We start from the raw sequence: 19,933 nt of genomic DNA, 5'->3' as shown, positions 1-19,933 counted from the left end.
GCCCCGGGATGAAGGCGGTGCTAAACCGCTGAGCCACCAGGTCTGCCCTGTCCCCTGTATTTTTTCTGTGGTCACACTCATCACTTGGTATTACAAATATTCTTTTCATTTTCTTTTTTTTAATCTGTTGCCCCCAAGAGATTCCAAACACTTGAGGGTAGAGGCCTCTGCAGTATCCAAGACCGATTGTAGGACCTGCACATAGTCATTCTCAAAAAATATCAAATGAATAAATGAATCTACTTAAAAAAGCTCTGAGGTAAAATCATTTATGTCTAGGGAGAGTTTGCTAGAGTATAGTGGACTAGGTGACTGGACGAATAGTGACTGAGCAGAACTAACAAACCAGAAAATATGGGAAATGATAACAATACATAAAGAATATATGCAATATATAGAATAACAATAATAGCATCTCCTGAGCGCTTCCAAGATGATACCCCGTGTCCTCATACTTTATAGATGTTAATTCATTTAGTCTCCACCAACATGCCCATTTTACAGATGAGAACACGGAGGCACAGATGAGTTATATAATTTGTCCAGTTCACAAAACTAGAAGATGGCAGTGGAGCCAAGTGTTCAGCTCAGGCAGTAGAATGTCAAAACTGTAATTACCACAGTGATAAACATTGACAGCAGAGCTAATAACTAGAAGACACAATAGCAATCTGATAAATGCCTTGCCTTCAGCTACAGTTCACACTGTGTGTAGATCAAGAGGCTGGCCGGTGAATTTGTAGTCAGAGCCCAGAAATGTATAGGCCTGGGGCAAGTCTTAGAGAACCTAAAAGTTTCTTAGACCCCCAAAGATTGAACTAAGTCTTTGAATGCACAACAAGTTCTTATATAAAAGAAGAACTTGAACTTGAAGGAAAGGTGTTCTGGCATAACAAATATGAATTTAAAAAGACTGGAAACTTGGACATTAAAATATTAGGTATCTTTGGTGTTAGGATTGCAAGTGATTTAACACTCTTTTTTTAAATAAATTTATTTTTTATTGGTGTTCAATTTGCCAACATACAGAATAACACCCAGTGCTCATCCCATCAAGTGCCCATCACCCATTCACCCCTACCCCCCCCGCCCTCCTCCCCTTCCACCACCCCTAGTTCATTTCCCAGAGTTAGGATCTTCATGTTCTGTCTCCTTTTCTGATATTTCCTACCCATTTCTTCTGCCTTCCCTTATATTCCCTTTCACTATTATTTATATTCCCCAAATGAATGAGAACATATAATGTTTGTCCTTTTCCAATTATTTCACTCAGCATAATACCCTCCAGTTCCATCCACATTGAAGCAAATGGTGGGTATTTGTCATTTCTAATGGCTGAGTAATATTCCATTGTATACATAGACCACATCTTCTTTATCCATTCATCTTTCGATGGACACTGAGGCTCCTTCCACAGTGTGGCTATTGTGGACATTGCTGCTATAAACATTGGGGTGCAGGTTTCCCGGCGTTTCATTGCATCTGTATCTTTGGGGTAAGTCCCCAGCAGTGCAATTGCTGGGTCGTAGGGCAGGTCTATTTTTAACTCTTTGGGGAACCTCCACACAGTTTTCCAGAGTGGCTGCACCAGTTCACATTCCCACCAACAGTGCAAGAGGGTTCCCTTTTCTCCGCATCCTCTCCAACATTTGTGGTTTCCTGCCTTGTTAATTTTCCCCATTCTCACTGGTGTGAGGTGGTATCTCATTGTGGTTTTGATTTGTATTTCCCTGATGGCCAGTGATGTGGAGCATTTTCTCATGTGCATGTTGGCCATGTCTATGTCTTCCTCTGTGAGATTTCTGTTCATGTCTTTTGCCCATTTCATGATTGGATTGTTTGTTTCTTTGGTGTTGAGTTTAATAAATTCTTTATAGATCTTGGAAACTAGCCCTTTATCTGATACGTCATTTGCAAATATCTTCTCCCATTCTGTAGGTTGTCTTTTAGTTTTGTTGACTGTATCCTTTGCTGTGCAAAAGCTTCTTATCTTGAAGAAGTCCCAATAGTTCACTTTTGCTTTTCCCTATCAAAATACCATCAACTTTCTTCAGAGAATTAGAACAAATTATTTTAAGATTTGTGTGGAATCAGAAAAGACCCCGAATAGCCAGGGGAATTTTAAAAAAGAAAACCATAGCTGGGGGCATCACAGTGCCAGATTTCAGGTTGTATTACAAAGCTGTGGTCACCAAAACAGTGTGGTACTGGCACAAAAACAGACACATAGATGAATGGAACAGAACAGAGAATCCAGAAGTGGACCCTCAACTTTATGGTCAACTAATATTCGATAAAGGAGGAAAGACTATCCCCTGGAAGAAAGACAGTCTCTTCAATAAATGGTGCTGGGAAAATTGGACATCCACATGCAGAAGAATGAAACTAGACCACTGTCTTTCACCATACACAAAGATAAACTCAAAATGGATGAAAGATCTAAATGTGAGACAAGATTCCATCAAAATCCTAGAGGAGAACACAGGCAACACCCTTTTTGAACTTGGCCACAGTAACTTCTTGCAAGATACATCCACGAAGGCAAAAGAAATGATTTAAAAGTCTTATGTAGGAGCCGGGAGGCCCTGTGCAGTGTGGAGGTCGTTGGTGTCACCTGCCAGCCGCAGGCTCCTGCGCCTACTCTTCAGCTCCCCGCTTGCTCCAACCAACCATGCTCTCCGCCCTTGCCCGCCCTGCCGGTGCCTCTCTCCGCCGCAGCGTCAGCACCTCGGCCCAGAACAATGCTAAAGTAGCTGTGCTTGGGGCTTCCGGAGGAATCAGGCAGATAGTGAGCTGCCTGACCCTCTACGATATTGCTCATACACCCAGAGTGGCCGCAGATCTGAGCCACATCGAGACCAGAGCAACCGTGAAAGGCTACCTTGGACCTGAGCAGCTGCCGGATTGCCTCAAAGGCTGCGATGTGGTGGTTATTCCAGCCGGAGTCCCAAGAAAACCAGGCATGACACGGGATGACCTGTTCAACACCAATGCCTCAATTGTGGACACCCTGACTGCTGCCTGCGCCCAGCATTGCCCCGAAGCCGTGATCTGCGCCATTTCAAATCCGGTCAACTCCACCATCCCAATTGCAACGGAGGTTTTCAAGAAACACGGAGCTTACGACTCCAATAAAATCTTCGGGGTGACGACCCTGGACATTGTCAGGGCCAACACTTTCACTGCAGAACTAAAGGGTTTGGATCCCGCGCGAGCCAATGTTCCTGTCATTGGTGGTCATGCCGGGAAGACCATTATCCCTCTGATCTCTCAGTGCACTCCCAAGGTGGACCTTCCCCAGGACCAGCTGACAGCCGTCACTGGGCAGATTCAGGAGGCCGGCACGGAGGTGGTGAAGGCCAAAGCTGGAGCAGGCTCTGCCACCCTGTCCATGGCATACGCTGGAGCCCGGTTTGTCTTCTCCCTTGTGGATGCAGTGAATGGGAAGGAAGGAATTGTCGAATGTTCCTTTGTTAAATCCCAGGACACAGACAGTGACTATTTCTCCACACCATTACTGCTGGAGAAAAAGGGCATCGAGAAGAATCTAGGCATTGGCAAGATCTCCCCTTTTGAAGAGAAGATGATAGCAGAAGCCATCCCTGAGCTGAAGGCCTCCATCAAAAAGGGAGAGGAGTTTGTGAAGAACATGAAATGAAAGGGCAGCCAGCTAGCACTCCATTTCCCTAACTTATGAAGGCATCATGTCCCTGCAAAGCCATCTCCTGCCCTCATGTTTCCCTTGCGTTAACCACGAGTGTCATGTTAATGTCGCCACCCCTTCCAATCACAGGTCCGTCAATGTGTGCATCAATAAAAGCAGGCTTCCATTTTCTTTTTAAAAAAATAAAAAATAAAAAAATAAAACTCTTATGTATGCTTTTCCTCACTTTCCAGCATTTCTTCAATGTACTTATATTACCTTGGTGATTTTTTAGAAGAAAAATCTTGGAAGTGATAAAGACAAGCACTAGCTTTTCTCAAACTCTACCAAGAATTATTGATATCTACTTGTAATGACTAAAACAGAGGAGGTCTTTGGACTTTTGTGACTATTTAGAAACTTAGTTAATCAGGATTAGAAAGAACCATGTAAGTTTATTAATTTGGTTCTGGATAGCTGAGTTTATCTTTCTCCTTTCTATCTGAAAGTTGAAAGGAAGTTATTCATTCGTGGGTATAAAAATGTATCCTAGATTATACAGATTGCATTGTTTTATGAGTTGTTTTTGTTTTTTGTTTTTTTTAATACTATAGGTTACTACCAGCAGAAGCCCCTTGAAAGTGGCTTCAGTTGGATGGTGAACCTCTTGAAATTGTGGCAAATCTTTGTGTATATGTGTACTTTTTTTTTTTTGGAGTGGATGAGTTCATAGCTTTCATATATTTTCAAGAAATCTCTCAAAAGGATTAAGAACTGCTACATGATATGGATTTACCTGTAAATTCTAGATGAAGGCAAGAAGAGTCTGGATTTGTTGTTAGGAAGTTAGAGGCAAAGTTGGAATCAGGTAACACTGTCAACAATCCCAGTATGGGGTTCAAGAATAAGATCTTATAGTCACGAGCTGGTCATAGCTTATAAATCAGATGTAGAGACAGAAACTGTCTGGAACCAAGAAAGAGGAACAGAAAGAATACAACAAAGGCAGTTTTAGTAAATACCTATTGCTTAAAAAGGAATTATTTTAGACTCGGCTGAGACAAGAAGTTTCCCAGTAGTGATGCTGTATTCTGGTATGAGTTAATATGTCTGAGCTCCCAGATAGCTCTGTGATGTCTCCAACTTTCCATTCTAAGGGTCCCTCCATACTCTTATAAACAATCTACTAGAGGGGAAACAATCTGCTAGGGGGGCCCCTGGGTAGCTCAGTTAGTTAAGCCACCAACTCTTGATTTTGGCTCAAGTTGTAATCTCAGGGTTGCCAGATGGAGCCCCAAGGTAGGCTCCACGCTCATCGAGGAGTCTGCTTGAGATTCTCTCTCTTGACTCCTCCCTCACCACCCCACCCCCTGCACATGTGTGTGCTCACTTTATCTCTCAAATAAATCAATAAATATTAAAAAAATTCTAATAGAGATTCAGGGTAGTGGACTTCTCTGCTTTCTATTACTCCTATTCACTACACTTATAAAATTATGTCTGAGGCCTTAAAATATCCAGAGAACAAGCACAAAAACATTGTTTTTTAATAATAGTAACAATAGTAATATTTGCAATCGTATGATATAAATGCACATTATTATTGGGTCAAGATGTTCCACAAAATGTTAATATTAACATCTAGTTTACAGAGAATGAGAACAATTTATTTCAAAGATTGGATGGTTAGTAGGATTGGTTCTTTTTTTTTAATTTTTATTTATTTATGATAGTCACACACAGAGAGAGAGAGAGGCAGAGACACAGGCAGAGGGAGAAGCAGGCTCCATGCACCGGGAGTCAGACGTGGGATTCGATCCCGGGTCTCCAGGATCGCGCCCTGGGCCAAAGGCAGGTGCCAAACCGCTGCGCCACCCAGCGATCCCCAGTAGGATTGGTTCTTATGGAACATTGGGTGAATTTCTTTCTTTATTTTTTTTCTTTTTAAGAATTTATTTTTAAGCAATCTCTACATCCAACATAGGGCTCTAACTCACAACCCCAAGATGGAATGGCAACTCAGCCAGCCAGGCGCTTCATCTTTAAACTCAATATAAACATTGGGGCGGGCACTGTGGAATATACAAAAGAAATAGAAGACAGAATTCTTAATCTCAAGATACCGCAGTCTTTTCAGGAAACGTGAAACAATACAAGTCCAGTTAAACTCAATGTCGTCAAGTGCTAAATTGTAACCACATCCAGGCTAGTTTAGGGCTCTTGGAAAACTGCTCTTCAACAACAAAAATATACATGTGTATACATACATGCACACACACAGACCCCTTCATCCCTAATGAAAGTAACTTTTAACATCATTTTTCCTTTCATTTTTAAAGAGAAAATAATACATTAAAATATGATATATGGAAGATGTGTTCTATTTCAGTTATATGTTCTCCAAGAGTCTTTTACATTCCAGGTTTAGAGAAAAGCCACGTTATTTAAAAAGGCAAATAGCCATACATGTACACATAGATGCATTTTCTACTGATGAGTTTTCTAGGCTGAGCCTTTATTATTTTTATTTTTTAAAGATTTTATTTATTTATTCATGAGAGACATGGAAAGAGAGGCAGAGACATAGGCAGAGAGAGAAGCAGGCTCCTCCCAGCGACCCTGATATGGGACTTGATCCCCAGACCCTGGGATCACATCCTGAGCCAAAGGCACACTCAATCCAGGTGTCCCCCCTCTTTTTTAAAAGATTTTATTTATTTATTTGCGAGAGAGAGAGAGAGAGCACAAGTGGAGATGAGGGTCAGAGGGAGAAGGAGAAGCAGATTCCCTGCTGAGCAGGGAGCCTGATGGGGGGCTTGATCCCAGGACCCCCGGATCAGGACTTGAGCCGAAGGCAGACAACTGACTGAGCTACCCTGAGCTGAGCCTTTATATATCTAGCCATTAAAAAAAAGGAAGACCGTGGGCAAGAAAGAGAAGTAAAGAAAGAAAAGAAGAAAGAACTGTTCTACTTTTTCAACAGGGCTTGGTAATTTTTTTTAAAGATTTTATTTATTTATTCATGAGAGACACAGAGAGGGGCAGAGATATAGGCCAAGGGAGAAGCAGGCTCCATGCAAGGAGCCCAATATGGGACTTGATCTGAGATCCCGGGATCATGCCCTGAGCCAAAGGCAGATGCTCAACCGCTGAGCCACTCAGGCATCCCGGGCTTGGTAATGTTAAGATAAATATTCACTTATTTAAACCACAGATAGTGTAGATTTTTCTGCTTTTAAGAGACACACTTGCATTTCCTAGTTTTATTTGTCATTTTAAATCACAACATGGTTTTTCAAATACTTTACTGTATGTAAAGATTCATCTTTATCCCTTTTAACTATTTGGAAAAATGAATGCTAAAATTATCTTTGGTTTATTAATCTGTGGATTAATTAAATAAGAAACTTTTTCAATCCACATATGAAGAAACTTGGAGATGCTCTAAGACAGAATACATTGATACACATGCTTCAGTAAAATACTCAGGGTTTATATGTCAGGTTTGAAACAAGTACAAAACTTCTTTGAGATATCACAGAAGCACAAGTCATGTCTCCATAGACTCTCCAACAATGCCGTCTGCCAAAGCCTCTATGACAGTCTGTAGGAGAAGACATCCTGGGCCAAAATACAAAACATCTGGGTTCTGGTGACAGCATCTTTACTTTCTCCATCTGTTTTCTTATCTCTGAAATAGAGTTAATAATTCTTTCTCTACCCATCTCTCTGGGTTTTGTGAAGACAAACTGTGATAATAAATAATTGGAAACACGTTGGGCAGTGATTTGTAGAGTGATTTCAAAATTTAAAGATAGCTTTCTAAGAAAAAAAATTGATTTAAGTAAAAAATCAAATGAAAGTATAATGGTACATAGCATTTTATTTTCCCCAGATTGACACAAAGTTCCAAGGAAAGGGTTTTAAGAAGACTCTAAATTCTATATCACTATAAAAGCATTCCGCAGTGGTGATTCTAGCCATATTGAATCTGTGAAAGAACCTCTCTGGCTACCTACTTTGTTTCTGGTAAAGTTTAGAGAGCATGGGAGAAGATGAATGATTTGGTGAAAAGACACTTTGAGTAGGTAGAGGATCACTGTTAACAAATGGTTTTTAAAGCTTTTGTTTAAGAAAGTGTTCCTCCAAAGGGCGCCTGGGTGGCTCAGTTGGTTAAATGACTCTTGGGGGCAGCCCTGGTGGCTCAGCAGTTTAGTGCGGCCTTCAGTCCAGGGCGTGATCCTGGTGACCCGGGATTGAGTCCCACGTCGGGCTCCCTGCATGGAGCCTGCTTCTCCCTCTGCCTGTGTCTCTGCCTCTCTCTCTATGTCTGTCTCTCTCATGAATAAATAAATAAAAAATCTTAAAAAAAATGACTCTTGGTTTTTGGCTCAGGTCATGATCTTACAGATTATGAGATTTAGCCTACTTCAGACTCTATGCTCAGTGAGGCTCACAGATTATGAGATTTAGCCTACTTCAGACTCTATGCTCAGTGAGGAGTCTGCTTGAGATTCTCTCCCTCTACTTCTCTCTTCACTCACCCACTCTCTCTCTCTCTCAAATAAATTAATTAAAAAAAAAGTTTCTTTAAGATTTAAGGACTTGTGGCAAGCTTATCAGTGTCTAGTCCCCATCAAAGGCCCTAAGGGATGGAAAAGTCTGCCAAGTGTCATGTTAAGAACTTGTGGTTTCTTTTTCCCAACTTCATGTTTTTATACCACTTCTCATATATTTGTGCTCTTTTTTCAAGACTACTCTCTTTTCTCCAGTCTTCCTAAAATTGGTCCCACCTTCAAATCAATAGTTTTATGAAATACATTATTCTTTTTTTTTAAAGATTTTATTTATTTATTTGAGAGAAAGTGAGAGAGATCATAGAGATAGAAGGAGAAAGGGAAGCAGACTCGCCACTGAGTGGAGAGCCCAAAATGGGGCTCGACCCCAGGACCCTGAGATCGTGACCTGAGCTGAAGGCAGACTCTTAACCAAGTGAGCCACCCAGGCGCCTTGAAATACATTATTCTTGAGGAAGTTTCAGAGTATTTCCTGCTTTTGTTTATGATTCAGTGATGTTTTACCTGTTTTTCTTGGCTAAAGGAAACCAATGACTAAAGGGCTTCCTAAGCTGTTCTCCTACTGCTGCCTATACCTTGTTTGGAGAGGTTTCATTTACTTATAGCTGGTATTGAGAGCTATTAAAAGATTTAAATCCATATTATTAATCCAAAATATGTTTGATAAAAACTAAATCTCTAGTAAATAGATTATATAAATTACAGCGTATCTACTTTCAAGAGTACTGTGTAGCTATAAAACAATGCTAAACTAGTTTCTAAAAACAAGGCATGAGCTTGTTACAGAGTTAGTTTTTTAACTGTTAAAAGTAAATATAATAAGGTCTCAATTATATAAAGATCTTTGAATATAGGTGTTCTTTTTCCTTTTCTTACACTTAGCTGTATTTTTTCAACTTTCTATCATAAGCATGTTTATTTTTATATTACAATGGAGTCTATCTGTGGGCTTTTTTTTTTTTCAGCCCAATACTAAGTAAATTGCTTTCACATTGGCTAATAAGAATAAAAGCACTTAAAATCCCAACAAAGACAACAATAATGATAAAAACGTATGTAATACTCTGGGAGGAACTGGTTTATAATGAATGAGTTCACTCCAGACTACTCAATTTTAAGTTACGCCTAGAGCTCAGTCTGTTAGTGTGCAAAGTAGGAAGTGATGAGGTTAATTGGAGCTTTGTGGCTGATTTCATTTAACCTTGGTCACAACGGACATAGATGCCTTGTAAGCCCCCACTACTGCCTTCCCCTTCCCCTTCAGCCTTCACGATCTCTTCCTTTTTGAACTTCCCATTTTATTTCCATTCTTCCCCAATGGCTTAAATCACAGGAAGAGAGAGAAAAATGGGGCAGGTCAAACTTAAAGGTATAGAAAAGATTCTTTTTACCTTACTTCTATCTCTGCAGGCAGGGGAGATCCCTTTGGACAAGTTCTGAGAAATAGAGCTATTTCATGTAACTGAGCGCTCAACTACTTCAGCTAATGGATCTTGTGACCCAGTTGTGGGAGTGGAGTTAAGTTCCCTTTTATTTCTTAGAGTGACTTTTAAAAAGGCACTGGAGCATGTAACAGAATCCTTCTTCCTTTCTTTCTTTTGAACACTGAAAATTCATGGTAATGATTAATATTACCCCCATTAACATTTTGTGAAACTGATCAAGACCTAGAGCAGTTTTTCTGACACAAGATTGTTGCAATGTCATATTCAGTAAAGGTTTGGTGAGCAGAGACTGCGTAGGGACATAGCATAGTACATATTTGGAGGCCTCTTCAAATCTCCATTAGCTCCAAGGACACCCAGACATTTTTTTGAAAATGTATTCTGTGATGCAAACAATATTTTTCTCAATCTTATTTAAAATGTTGGGGAGGAAAGCTGTCTCTTGCCTTTGCTGTTTCTTTTGTAACATATAATTTGTGCAATTATAAGACAAGTCCCTTAAGTACTAACTAGTATGGAAGAAAAATAAATATTTGCAAGCTGAGAAAGAACTATAAGAGATGTATGTCCAGGGTACAGGTCTCCCCAGGGCTCCAGGAAGGCTGGCAATAGAGGTATTAAAATGAGAGTATCAGGCAAAGTAAAAAGAAGAGGGGCCCAGGCTAAGGGAAGGTCAAGTTCAAAGGCACTACTGTGTGAAAAGATTCTTCAGGAAAACGAAAGCTGCTTGCTGAGAATAATTGAAGATGAGGCCAAAGAAGCAGGCATCAGCTATATCACAGACTTAGATGCAGGTTAGGGAGTTCAGACTCTACTGTGTGGACCAGGAGTATCAAAGTGACCTCGAAAATCATTTTACTAGGCTGGCATAGCTATTTTAAAATAGTTTCAGGTCTGAATGCCTTTAAGTGGGACAGGTCTTTTCCAGGTCCATACTGCCTCGGACTTTGCTGTATTGAACTCCATGATTTCACATATTTAAATCTCTAGTAGTGAAGACATCTGAAATTGTCTCAAGAAACCTCTAGGTAGGCAATGGAGAGTCATGAAAGTACTAGAATAAGCCAATGACATGATCAGATTTGTACTTTGGGAAGATTATTCAGGCAGTACAGTGGAGAATGAGTTTTGTGACAGCTGGCATGACCTGGAAGGAAAGACCAATCAGAAAAATATTTAGGAGTGCCTGGGTGGCTCAGTGGTTGAGCATCTACCTTTTACTCAGGCCGTGATCCCAAGGTCCTGGGAGTGAGTTCTGTATCGGGGGCTTCCCGCAGGGAGCCTGCTTTTCCCTCTGCCTGTGTCTCTGCCTCTCTCTCTCTCTCATGAATAAATAAATAAAATATTAAAAAAAATATTTAGCAGGTAGAATCTGCAGGACCTAATAAATAATTGTATGTCGAAGATGATGGAGGAGGCTTTAATGGCTTCTAAGTTCTTGATTTGGTAAAGGGGTAGATTCGAGTGTGATTTACTGAGATGTGGGCTTTGCAAAAGGAGTACAAGTTGGGAGCAATGAAAGGATGTTCAGTTTGAGACCTGGTAAGTCTGACTGGCCCTGTGGGCCATTTTTGGCAGGCTGTTCAGTGGGCTAGAGATATGGATGCTCTGGGTATTTGGCTTCACCCCCAGTCTAGAACCAAGCCAGGTTGTTGGGTTGTTGAACTATCCTTAGCTCTGTTTGGTTACTGACTTCTTTGACTGTATCCCAAGGAAAAGCTAGATTTCCTTTCTCATTTGTTCCCACCTACTGTAGTTGTCAGTTTCTATTTGTCCTGCAGGGTTTTTAAGGAAAAGGAATGTAATTATGTTTCATCTTCTTGTGACTATTGCCACTCTCTTCCACCCATCAACTAACTGCCCTATGGTTGTTTGCACTGTTATTGTTAATAGGTAATAGTGCCTGCATGGTTAATGACCCAGCATCCCTTGCAGAGATTTGTGGGCTGCATGTGAACATGAACTGCTACCAGCAAGAGATGGCGGACAGCTAGCCTTGGCCATGAGCACACCTGGCAAAGAAAGCTTTCCTGTCCCAAGAACACTGACTGACTTATCTGTAATAGGCCTCCTGGAGTGGGTGGAGCTCAGGTTAGGCTGCTTCTGGGGTTGAAACTAACAGCAAAACCATTCATAGAAGCTGAACAGGACATGTGCAAAGGAATAGCTACTTCTCAGGCCACACAGCATTTGCATTGCCTTCAGTAATTTCAAGTTTTCTCCTCTGGACCTGAAAGGAATTTGGGTTCTATAAATCTGTTTAAAGTATGCCTCAAAATGACTAAATTCTTGGTGTAACTTTGGCGTTTGAAGTTGTCTGAAAAATGAGGCAAATCATCAGTAAGCACATACTATGAATCAGGACCTCCACAAAGAGTGGGACTCCAGTGGTATCCCTTCATGGAAATGTAGAGCACTCTGAAACCTGGCGTGACTCCGTGATGCTTTGGGTAAGTCACATACTACCTTTTGAAAGGGGGAGGTGATACCCAGATTAAGGACAAGAGCGGTTCATTGAAACACAGTAAAAAAAAAAAGTTTCTGCAATTTCCCCACCCAAAAATCATCTCCAAATCCTTATCTGCAGGTACATAAACAAACATTATTTTTATTAATGATAAATTATGTTAAACATTTATTTTTTTCCTTATTCAAATTGAAGTATAATTTACATAGAATGGAATGTATAGTTGCTAAAGGTACATTTTGATGAATTTTGGCAAATGTATACCCATTCTGTCCCTCTCCTCCCCGTCAAGCCATATTCCAGTATTAGAATATTTCCATCACTCTAGAAAGTTCCCTTACCTCTTTTCAAATCAGTCTACTCTCTTTACCTGTTCTATTCCTAGCCAACCTCTGTCCTGTTGTCTATTGCTAGATTGGTTTTGCCTGTTCTTGAACTTCATATAAATGGAAACAGACAAATACAAAGAGTTTTGTATTTTTTATTTTTATTTTTAATTTTTATTTATTTATGATAGTCACACACACACACACAGAGAGGCAGAGACACAGGCAGAGGGAGAAGCAGGCTCCATGCACTGGGAGCCCGACATGGGATTTGATCCCGGGTCTCCAGGATCGCGCCCTGGGCCAAAGGCAGGCGCCAAACCGCCGTGCCACCCAGGGATCCCCTGTATTTTTTTAAAATCTAGTAACATGTGAATGATTTTCACCTCAGAAAAATTTATCTGCAGTATCACTTTTAATGGAAAAATCTTACTTTTTCTGAATGCGGTGTACACATACTTACTTGACCAGTTCTCATAAGTGGACATTTTAATTTCTTTAATTCCCTCCCTTTCTCTCTTCCTTCCTTGCTCTTATAAATATCCTTTTTATCAATGTCATTATAGGCAAGTCTCTGCATATGAAGCAATGTGAGGTTGCATTCCTGGAAGTGGAGTTGCTGTGTCAAATAAATGTACTTAAAAAAAATGGACATTAAAAGGGATATTGTCAAATGATCTCCAAAAAGACTACCTTAGTTTATTTCTTGGTATTGTCATAACATGTAAACTTGTTTTCTCATACCCTCACCAACGTTGAGAATTGGGGGGAAAATCTTTGATATTAGTCAGCTTCATAGTATAAACCTGGTATTTCATTTTGATCTGTATTTCTTTTATTATTAATGAGGTTGAAGGATTTTTCTTCTGAGGAAGATTTCATTTTCCTTTTGTTATTTTACAGTGGAAATAAATGGTCTTTTCATAAAAAATTAATTTTCCAAATGATCAATAGTTGGTTATGGAAAAAATAGCCCTATTGAAGATAAGAGTATAAAAATAAATCAACGAACAAAGCCATAAGCCAAATTTTCTCTCTTTTACTTTTAGCCAATGGACTTATTCCATAATGATTGACATTAGCCTCATTCTATAATTGATTTTGCCTAGTTTTTGTTTTTCAGGCAGTGTTTTTGTTTTCAGTTACTTTTAGAAAGGTTTTACTTCTGCTTGAAAAAAATTAAATTCAGTTTTGGATGACTAGGTTTTTAAATAAAAATTAATCCTCTAAGGATACGTTTAAGCCCAGAACATACCTTAGATATTTTAAAAATGATTAAAGGAGAGCCAGATATCCAGTGTTTAGGAAGCCACTTGCTTTTTGCCAAGTTATCTAGCAACAAAGTTAGTAAATGAGGTTTGAAAACATTCCAACCTTTTGTGTCAAATCACAGGATTAGTTGATACCATCTTGGTAGTATATCACAACTTTCTTTCAAACTCTGATTATCATCATCAATAGGTATATACAAAGAGATTCCTTTTTTTCTAACATTTTTCAGAGAACCATTGTTGATTGATTGATTGGTTTATTACCATTGCTGTTTTAGTTGTAGCTCAGTTGAACGTGGGATAGCTCAGTTCCTTATTTGTAGAAATGAGGGTGTTGGCTAAATTTACCCTGAAGGTCTCCTTGGGACCTAAAACTCTTAAGATAGAGAAATTTATCATTGTTATAGTAAATGTTAGTAAAAATCTTTATGATAATAGAGATTAATAAATATAAATAACACTTTGATAAGATCTTGTTTGGGAAATGTCCACAGAGTCATTTAGAGACAGAATTAAGCATGTAGGCAGTAGGGTAGAATGCAGATTCTGGAGTTGGAAGCAATTTTGGGTCTGAAACACAGCTCTACCACTGTCTGTGTAGCCTTCAGCTGGTTACTTAATCTCTCAATTTTTCAGTTTGCTCATTTGTAAGTGGGGATAATAGCTTCTTAAATCATTGCCTAACACATAGGAAATACCCGGGATATTGTAGCCGCTATTATTATTTTTTTTTAATTTTTTATTAATTTTTATTTATTTATGATAGTCATACACAGAGAGAGAGAGAGAGGCAGAGACATAGGCAGAGGGAGAATCAGGCTCCATGCACCAGGAGCCCGACATGGGATTCGATCCCGGGTCTCCAGGATCGCACCCTGGGCCAAAGGCAGGCGCCAAACCGCTGCGCCACCCAGGGATCCCCTGCTATTAACATTTTTAAAATCATCATCATCAACAACACAATCAGGAATGTATAAAAGAGAAGCAGCCATCACTTTATTTTTCATTAACCTACTCTAATTTATATTTGAAACTTTTAGACTGGTTATTTGTACTGTCAAATATATAGTGAATCTGATCTCCTCATTATAGGATATATTAGCAGAAAACCTTCTCTTCTCCCTCACAGATTCTCCTTTCTAACTAAACCACCCTCTTGAGTTGATGGGGTTGAAGGCCATTCACTTTGTGAAGGTCTAGCTGGTCTGGAAGGAAGCCTGGAACCCCTTATGGCCTTAATGCATCTACTTCCTAAGCCTCTTCCTTTCTGAGTTCCTCCCACAGTGGCAATGGAAAGACCACCTTCCAGGTCTCCAGACAGGGTGCAGTTGCTCCCCACTACATATTCCTAGAGAGACAAGTATGAGCCATTCCTAGGTGGCCCTGAAACTCCCCTGCAGTGTCCTTCTGCTAAATCATCTCTGACCATATGTGACTTCACCTGAAAGGTCCTCTCTTGTTTTGGGGACCTTGCAGACTGTCATTTCCAACCCTTCCTTCAGCTTACCTATGTGTTAGCACCTGTGTCTTATAGTTAGTTATGCATGAGTCTGTCTTCCTTGCTAACCTAGATAAGAAGCCCAGTGAATGTGTATGCAATGAATAAATGAATGTATGAACAACACAGTTCTCACCCTTGACAGTGATGTTCAGCACTAGTCTAAAGACAAAGTTTTCAGAGATCTCACAAATACTTTAACTCCTTCAAACATTGGAACCTGTCCTACTTGCCCCACCAGAAGGGTTCCCTCATGTCTACCTATAACTGTCATGTCTGCAACTCTACATACATCATCCTGAAGACTGGTTTCATTTTCGCCATTTTACAGATGAGGACACCTGAAACTCAAGGATATATAAAGCAACTAGTCCAAGACTCAATATTAGCAAATGCATTGGATCCCAGGTTTGTCTGACTCCAAAGCCCATTGCTCTTTCCACCATATTGCATTGTCTCCAGAAAAAGGATCAGCAGGTAGTGAGGTCTGGCATTTGGTTGTCCATAGCCTCAGGTGTATATAGGTAGAACTCCACAGCTTTCACCAGTAGGTATTACTGTTTGAGGCATGAAAGAAGGTGGATGGTGGAGTTTGTTTTGAATGTGGCAGAAGAGCTTGAAATGTCACCACCAGCTTTTCACTGATATTTACATTTCTTCTGTCTCAGGGATTGTTCCCTAGTAAAGCAATTAAATCTTTGTAGGAGGAGCAGGGCATCTGTAGTAAGTCATTTACATCTTATGTGCCTTATCAGTTCAAGCCCAGATGATACAGCCTTGGAAAATGACATGTATGTGACATATATGTCAACCTAAATAAAGAGGTAAAGTGAGACAACCTCAAATTACCAGAAATTGAGGTTATTTGGAAATAGTAGAGGAATTGCAATTTGGAAAATGCATGCTGTGGCAAGCTACAGGCAAGGCTGTTGAAGGTTTAGGGCAGACTTATGAACAAGGAATGCAGAGAGGGAGACATCCAGCCAGAGTCCAACCAGTTAGTTTATTGCCTCGAAGATGGGGAGAGATTCCTGTTGGATGTTCATTGGTAAGAAGATAAGCCTCATCTTCTGTAAATCAGGTGTTTATGGGAAATCAGTGCCTCAGTTCTTTTTTTTTTTTTTTTATTCATAAGAGACACACACACACACACACACACACACACACACACACACACAGAGAAGAGACAGAAACAGGCTCCACACAGGGAGCCCAATGCGGGACTGGATCCCGAGACCCCAGGATCACGCCCTGGGCGGAAGGCAGGGACTAAACCACTGAGCCACCCAGGGATCCCAGTGTCTCAGTTCTTAAGGTCTGTTCTTCTGAGGGCATGTGCATGAGATTCCTCATTTCATATCCTCCAGTTCAAGTTAAGATTGAAATCCTTTCACATGATGATTTAGAGAATTAAATATATATTAATATTAATAAAATATATTCTTTACACACAATGTAGTTATATAAAGATAATTAAATATGTATTTATTGATATTTGTTAAGAAAATATTTTAAAATTAAGACAGTCTCTCTTGTTATCATTCTCCTAGACATGATCAAGAAATGTATTGTTAGTTTTTTCTGTCTTTGGAGCAAAATTTTAATTGTTCTTGAGCCACTTATTATTATTTTAAAAATATTATTTATTTATTCATGAGAGACACACAGAGAGAGTCAGAGACACAGGCAGAGGGAGAAGCAGGCTCCATTCAGGGAGCCTGACGTGGGACTTGATCCCGGGTCTCCAGGATCACGCCTTGGGTCGAAGGCGGCGCTAAACCGCTGAGCCACCCGGGCTGCCCACTTATTAAATACAAGAAGAAATTGCTGTTTAATGGACTCCAAAGAAGAATTTTAGTATTTTAATTTTCTAAAAGATTGATCTGGCAGATAGATGTTTTTGTATTTCTATAAGGGCTGCATTTATATATTAGAGTAGCTTTTTTTTTTAATTCTAAAGCAATACATTAGAACTGAGTTAAAGCAATGAAATTTCATACTTTTCATTCTTGCTGCCTTAGAATGGTCACAATAGGCTCAATGAAAGATATCTAGAAAGATGTAAATACTGTATTGTGTCTTTTTTTAGTATTGTCAAAGCTTTAAGGGTTTTTTTGTGTTTTTTTTTTTTCACAGAAGGATCAAGATAAGGGTGATATTATTAGGTTCACATTTATGGGGAGAAAATAGTTTCTTGTTATAAAGGAATTAACAGTGGATTTAGTGTTAAGAGGCTCCAAAAATCAGAAATAGCCTGACAGGAGAACAATGCCTGTCATTAGATGCAATTGCTGCATAAATGGTCTTTCTCTTTTAGAGAGTGCAGTTTATAGTAATTGAAAAAAAAAAAAAATCCCATGTGCCATTTTCATTGTTTGCTCCATTTGTTTGCTTTCTGTGTAATTGAATCTTACACAGAGGAGAGAATGAAAACGATTTTCAGGTGCATCACTGCATTTTCTACAGATTCTTTAATTTTAGAGCTTAGCTTTTGTTAAGTATTCTCCAGGGAGTATGTATTTTTGTGTGTGTGTGTGTGTGTGTGTATGTGTGTGTGTATGTGTGTGTGTGTGTTATGCCATTCAAAGAAGAACGTTTCTTTTGAAACCAACCTCTGATTTGATTGAATGTTATATTTTTAAAACAGCAAAAATTGGCTTTCAATCACATTTTGAGTTTATTTCTAGCCATTTGCCAGAGCAAGCCTTACTGAAATTAGGAGAATAAATTTTATTTCACATTTCCTAGCACTGTGTTTCCAAAGCCGCAGAAATACTGATATGAAGTACTCTACCACACAAATATTATTTAAAAAAACAATATATGGGATGCAGTTCTCAGTCACACCACATTTTCCATATCTTTTTGTCAGTGTTTGGGTGTTTATATCTGGATGAAATAAATTTGGGGAAAAGGCAATAATGTGTCCTCATTTTTAAGCAGCAAATCTTTGCTACTGTTTCGTTTTATGAATGATGTGTAGAATTGGCTTGTGGGAGTAAATGGAGAACTATAAGACATAGAGTAACATTCAAGGAACTGGGGGGAAAGGCAATGAAAATGGTTTTCATTGAGTTCAACTATAAAGTCGTGGATATGGGGAACAGAGTGGTTTGCTTTTAAGTTCAATTTTTGTAACTTGGGGCCTACTACCTAGCATCACAGCAGACAAAAGAAATACTTAAAACACATTTTTTGAACACAGATCTCTGAATCTTGTTATATTAGCTTTTGATTATCAAAAGATGGTTCTGTGAGACTCAGAATCCCATTAGCTATTGGGAAAAAGGAACTAGTGCAGTTTTATGGGCAAAGACAGTGTTGATGGATTATAGGGAAAGAACTGTGGCTCAAAATTTTGTATTCTTGTAAGAAAACTGATTCTAAAAAGAAATCTGCTTTCAATTTGTCTTTCACTAGAGATAATGAGGAAATGGGGATTCAATATTATCAGATTCAGACTTATTTATTTATTTATTTTAAAGAATTTATTTATTTATGAGAGACACAGAGAGGGAGGCAGAGACACAGACAGAGGGAGAAGCAGGGTATTTGCAGGGAGCCTGATGCAGGACTCAATCCCGGGAACCTTGGGATCACACTCTGCGCTGAAGGCAGATGCTCAATCGCTGAGCTCCCCAGAGATTCCCAGATTCAGACCTTTTTAAAAAGCCTAAAAACAGCATGGCTATTTATTGAGATCCTTTGGCAGTCTTAGTGTAAATGCTTGCATTGTATATTTAAAGCATGTTAACTTTACATTGTGTTAAAACTTTATTATTAAGGTCTTTGCTGACTCATTAGGATCTGTAGAAAATATGACAAACATACTTTTTAAAAAAGGAATAGTCCAAGATCCTGGTGAATAATTTGTTGCCACTATAACATTTATAAGAATCTATATATCTGAGCATGATACAGTCTTCAAACATGCATTCTTCTAATAAGCAGAATGGTCTGTGTTGGACACAATTCCCATGGGTCTCTCACATTTTTCCTGTCTTGTAAGCAGAGGCACTGACTGTATTCATTCTAGACTATCCTTTCAAGGATGTTTGTGTAGTGAATAGTCTTGGAAAATAGGGGTACTATCTTCTTCTGGAGCAAAGGAGCAGATTTATTTGCTGCCTATTATAAAAGATTCAGCATTCCTTTCCTGTAATGCAAACCAGGTGTGGAGATGTTATCTGGCTCCTTTCATGTCACCTTGTGGGGATTGAGACTCTGGGAACCACCAGTGCAAGAAAGTGCTGATATTCTGGCTGCTAGCATTGATGTGAGTAATAAAATCCTTTGTGTCTGACTCAGGAATCTCATGTCCTTTACCAGCATGCATAAGACTGTGGCAGGCTTACTGGTTAATTTGCAAGTAAGATATAATCTGAAAGACTTCACAGTCCATAATTCATAGACAAATTTATTCTTTATATATGCCTGTAATTTTTATGGTCTTCCTACATATATAACTAATAAAAGAAATGATCTACATAATACTAAAAACTAAATAATCTGGGGCACCTGAGTGGCTCGGTTGTTTAAGCATCCAACTCTTGATTTTGGCCCAGGTCATGATCTCAAGGTTCTGGGATGGAACCCTGCATCAGGTTCTACCCTCAGCAGGGAGTCTGCTTGGGATTCTCTCTCTCTCTCTCTCTCTCTCTCTCTCTCCCCCCTCTCTCTCTGCCTCTCCCCCTCCTCATGCATTC

General features: G+C 39.4%; 1 protein-coding gene across 1 annotated transcript; it reads left to right on the top strand.

Annotated features, from left to right (window-relative positions):
• Positions 1-1,543: 1,543 nt before the first annotated feature.
• On the top strand, positions 1,544-5,964 carry LOC112654398 (malate dehydrogenase, mitochondrial-like). Its single transcript, XM_025438886.3, has one exon. The coding sequence runs from the start codon at positions 2,672-2,674 to the stop codon at positions 3,656-3,658; it is 987 nt and encodes a 328-aa protein (XP_025294671.3). The 5' UTR covers positions 1,544-2,671; the 3' UTR covers positions 3,659-5,964.
• Positions 5,965-19,933: the final 13,969 nt, after the last annotated feature.

Source organism: Canis lupus, chromosome 15, assembly GCF_003254725.2.
Source record: "Canis lupus dingo isolate Sandy chromosome 15, ASM325472v2, whole genome shotgun sequence".
Taxonomy (NCBI): Eukaryota; Metazoa; Chordata; class Mammalia; order Carnivora; family Canidae; genus Canis; species Canis lupus.
Note: the sequence above shows the minus strand (reverse complement) of the source record. Positions and strands in the feature narration are given on the sequence as shown.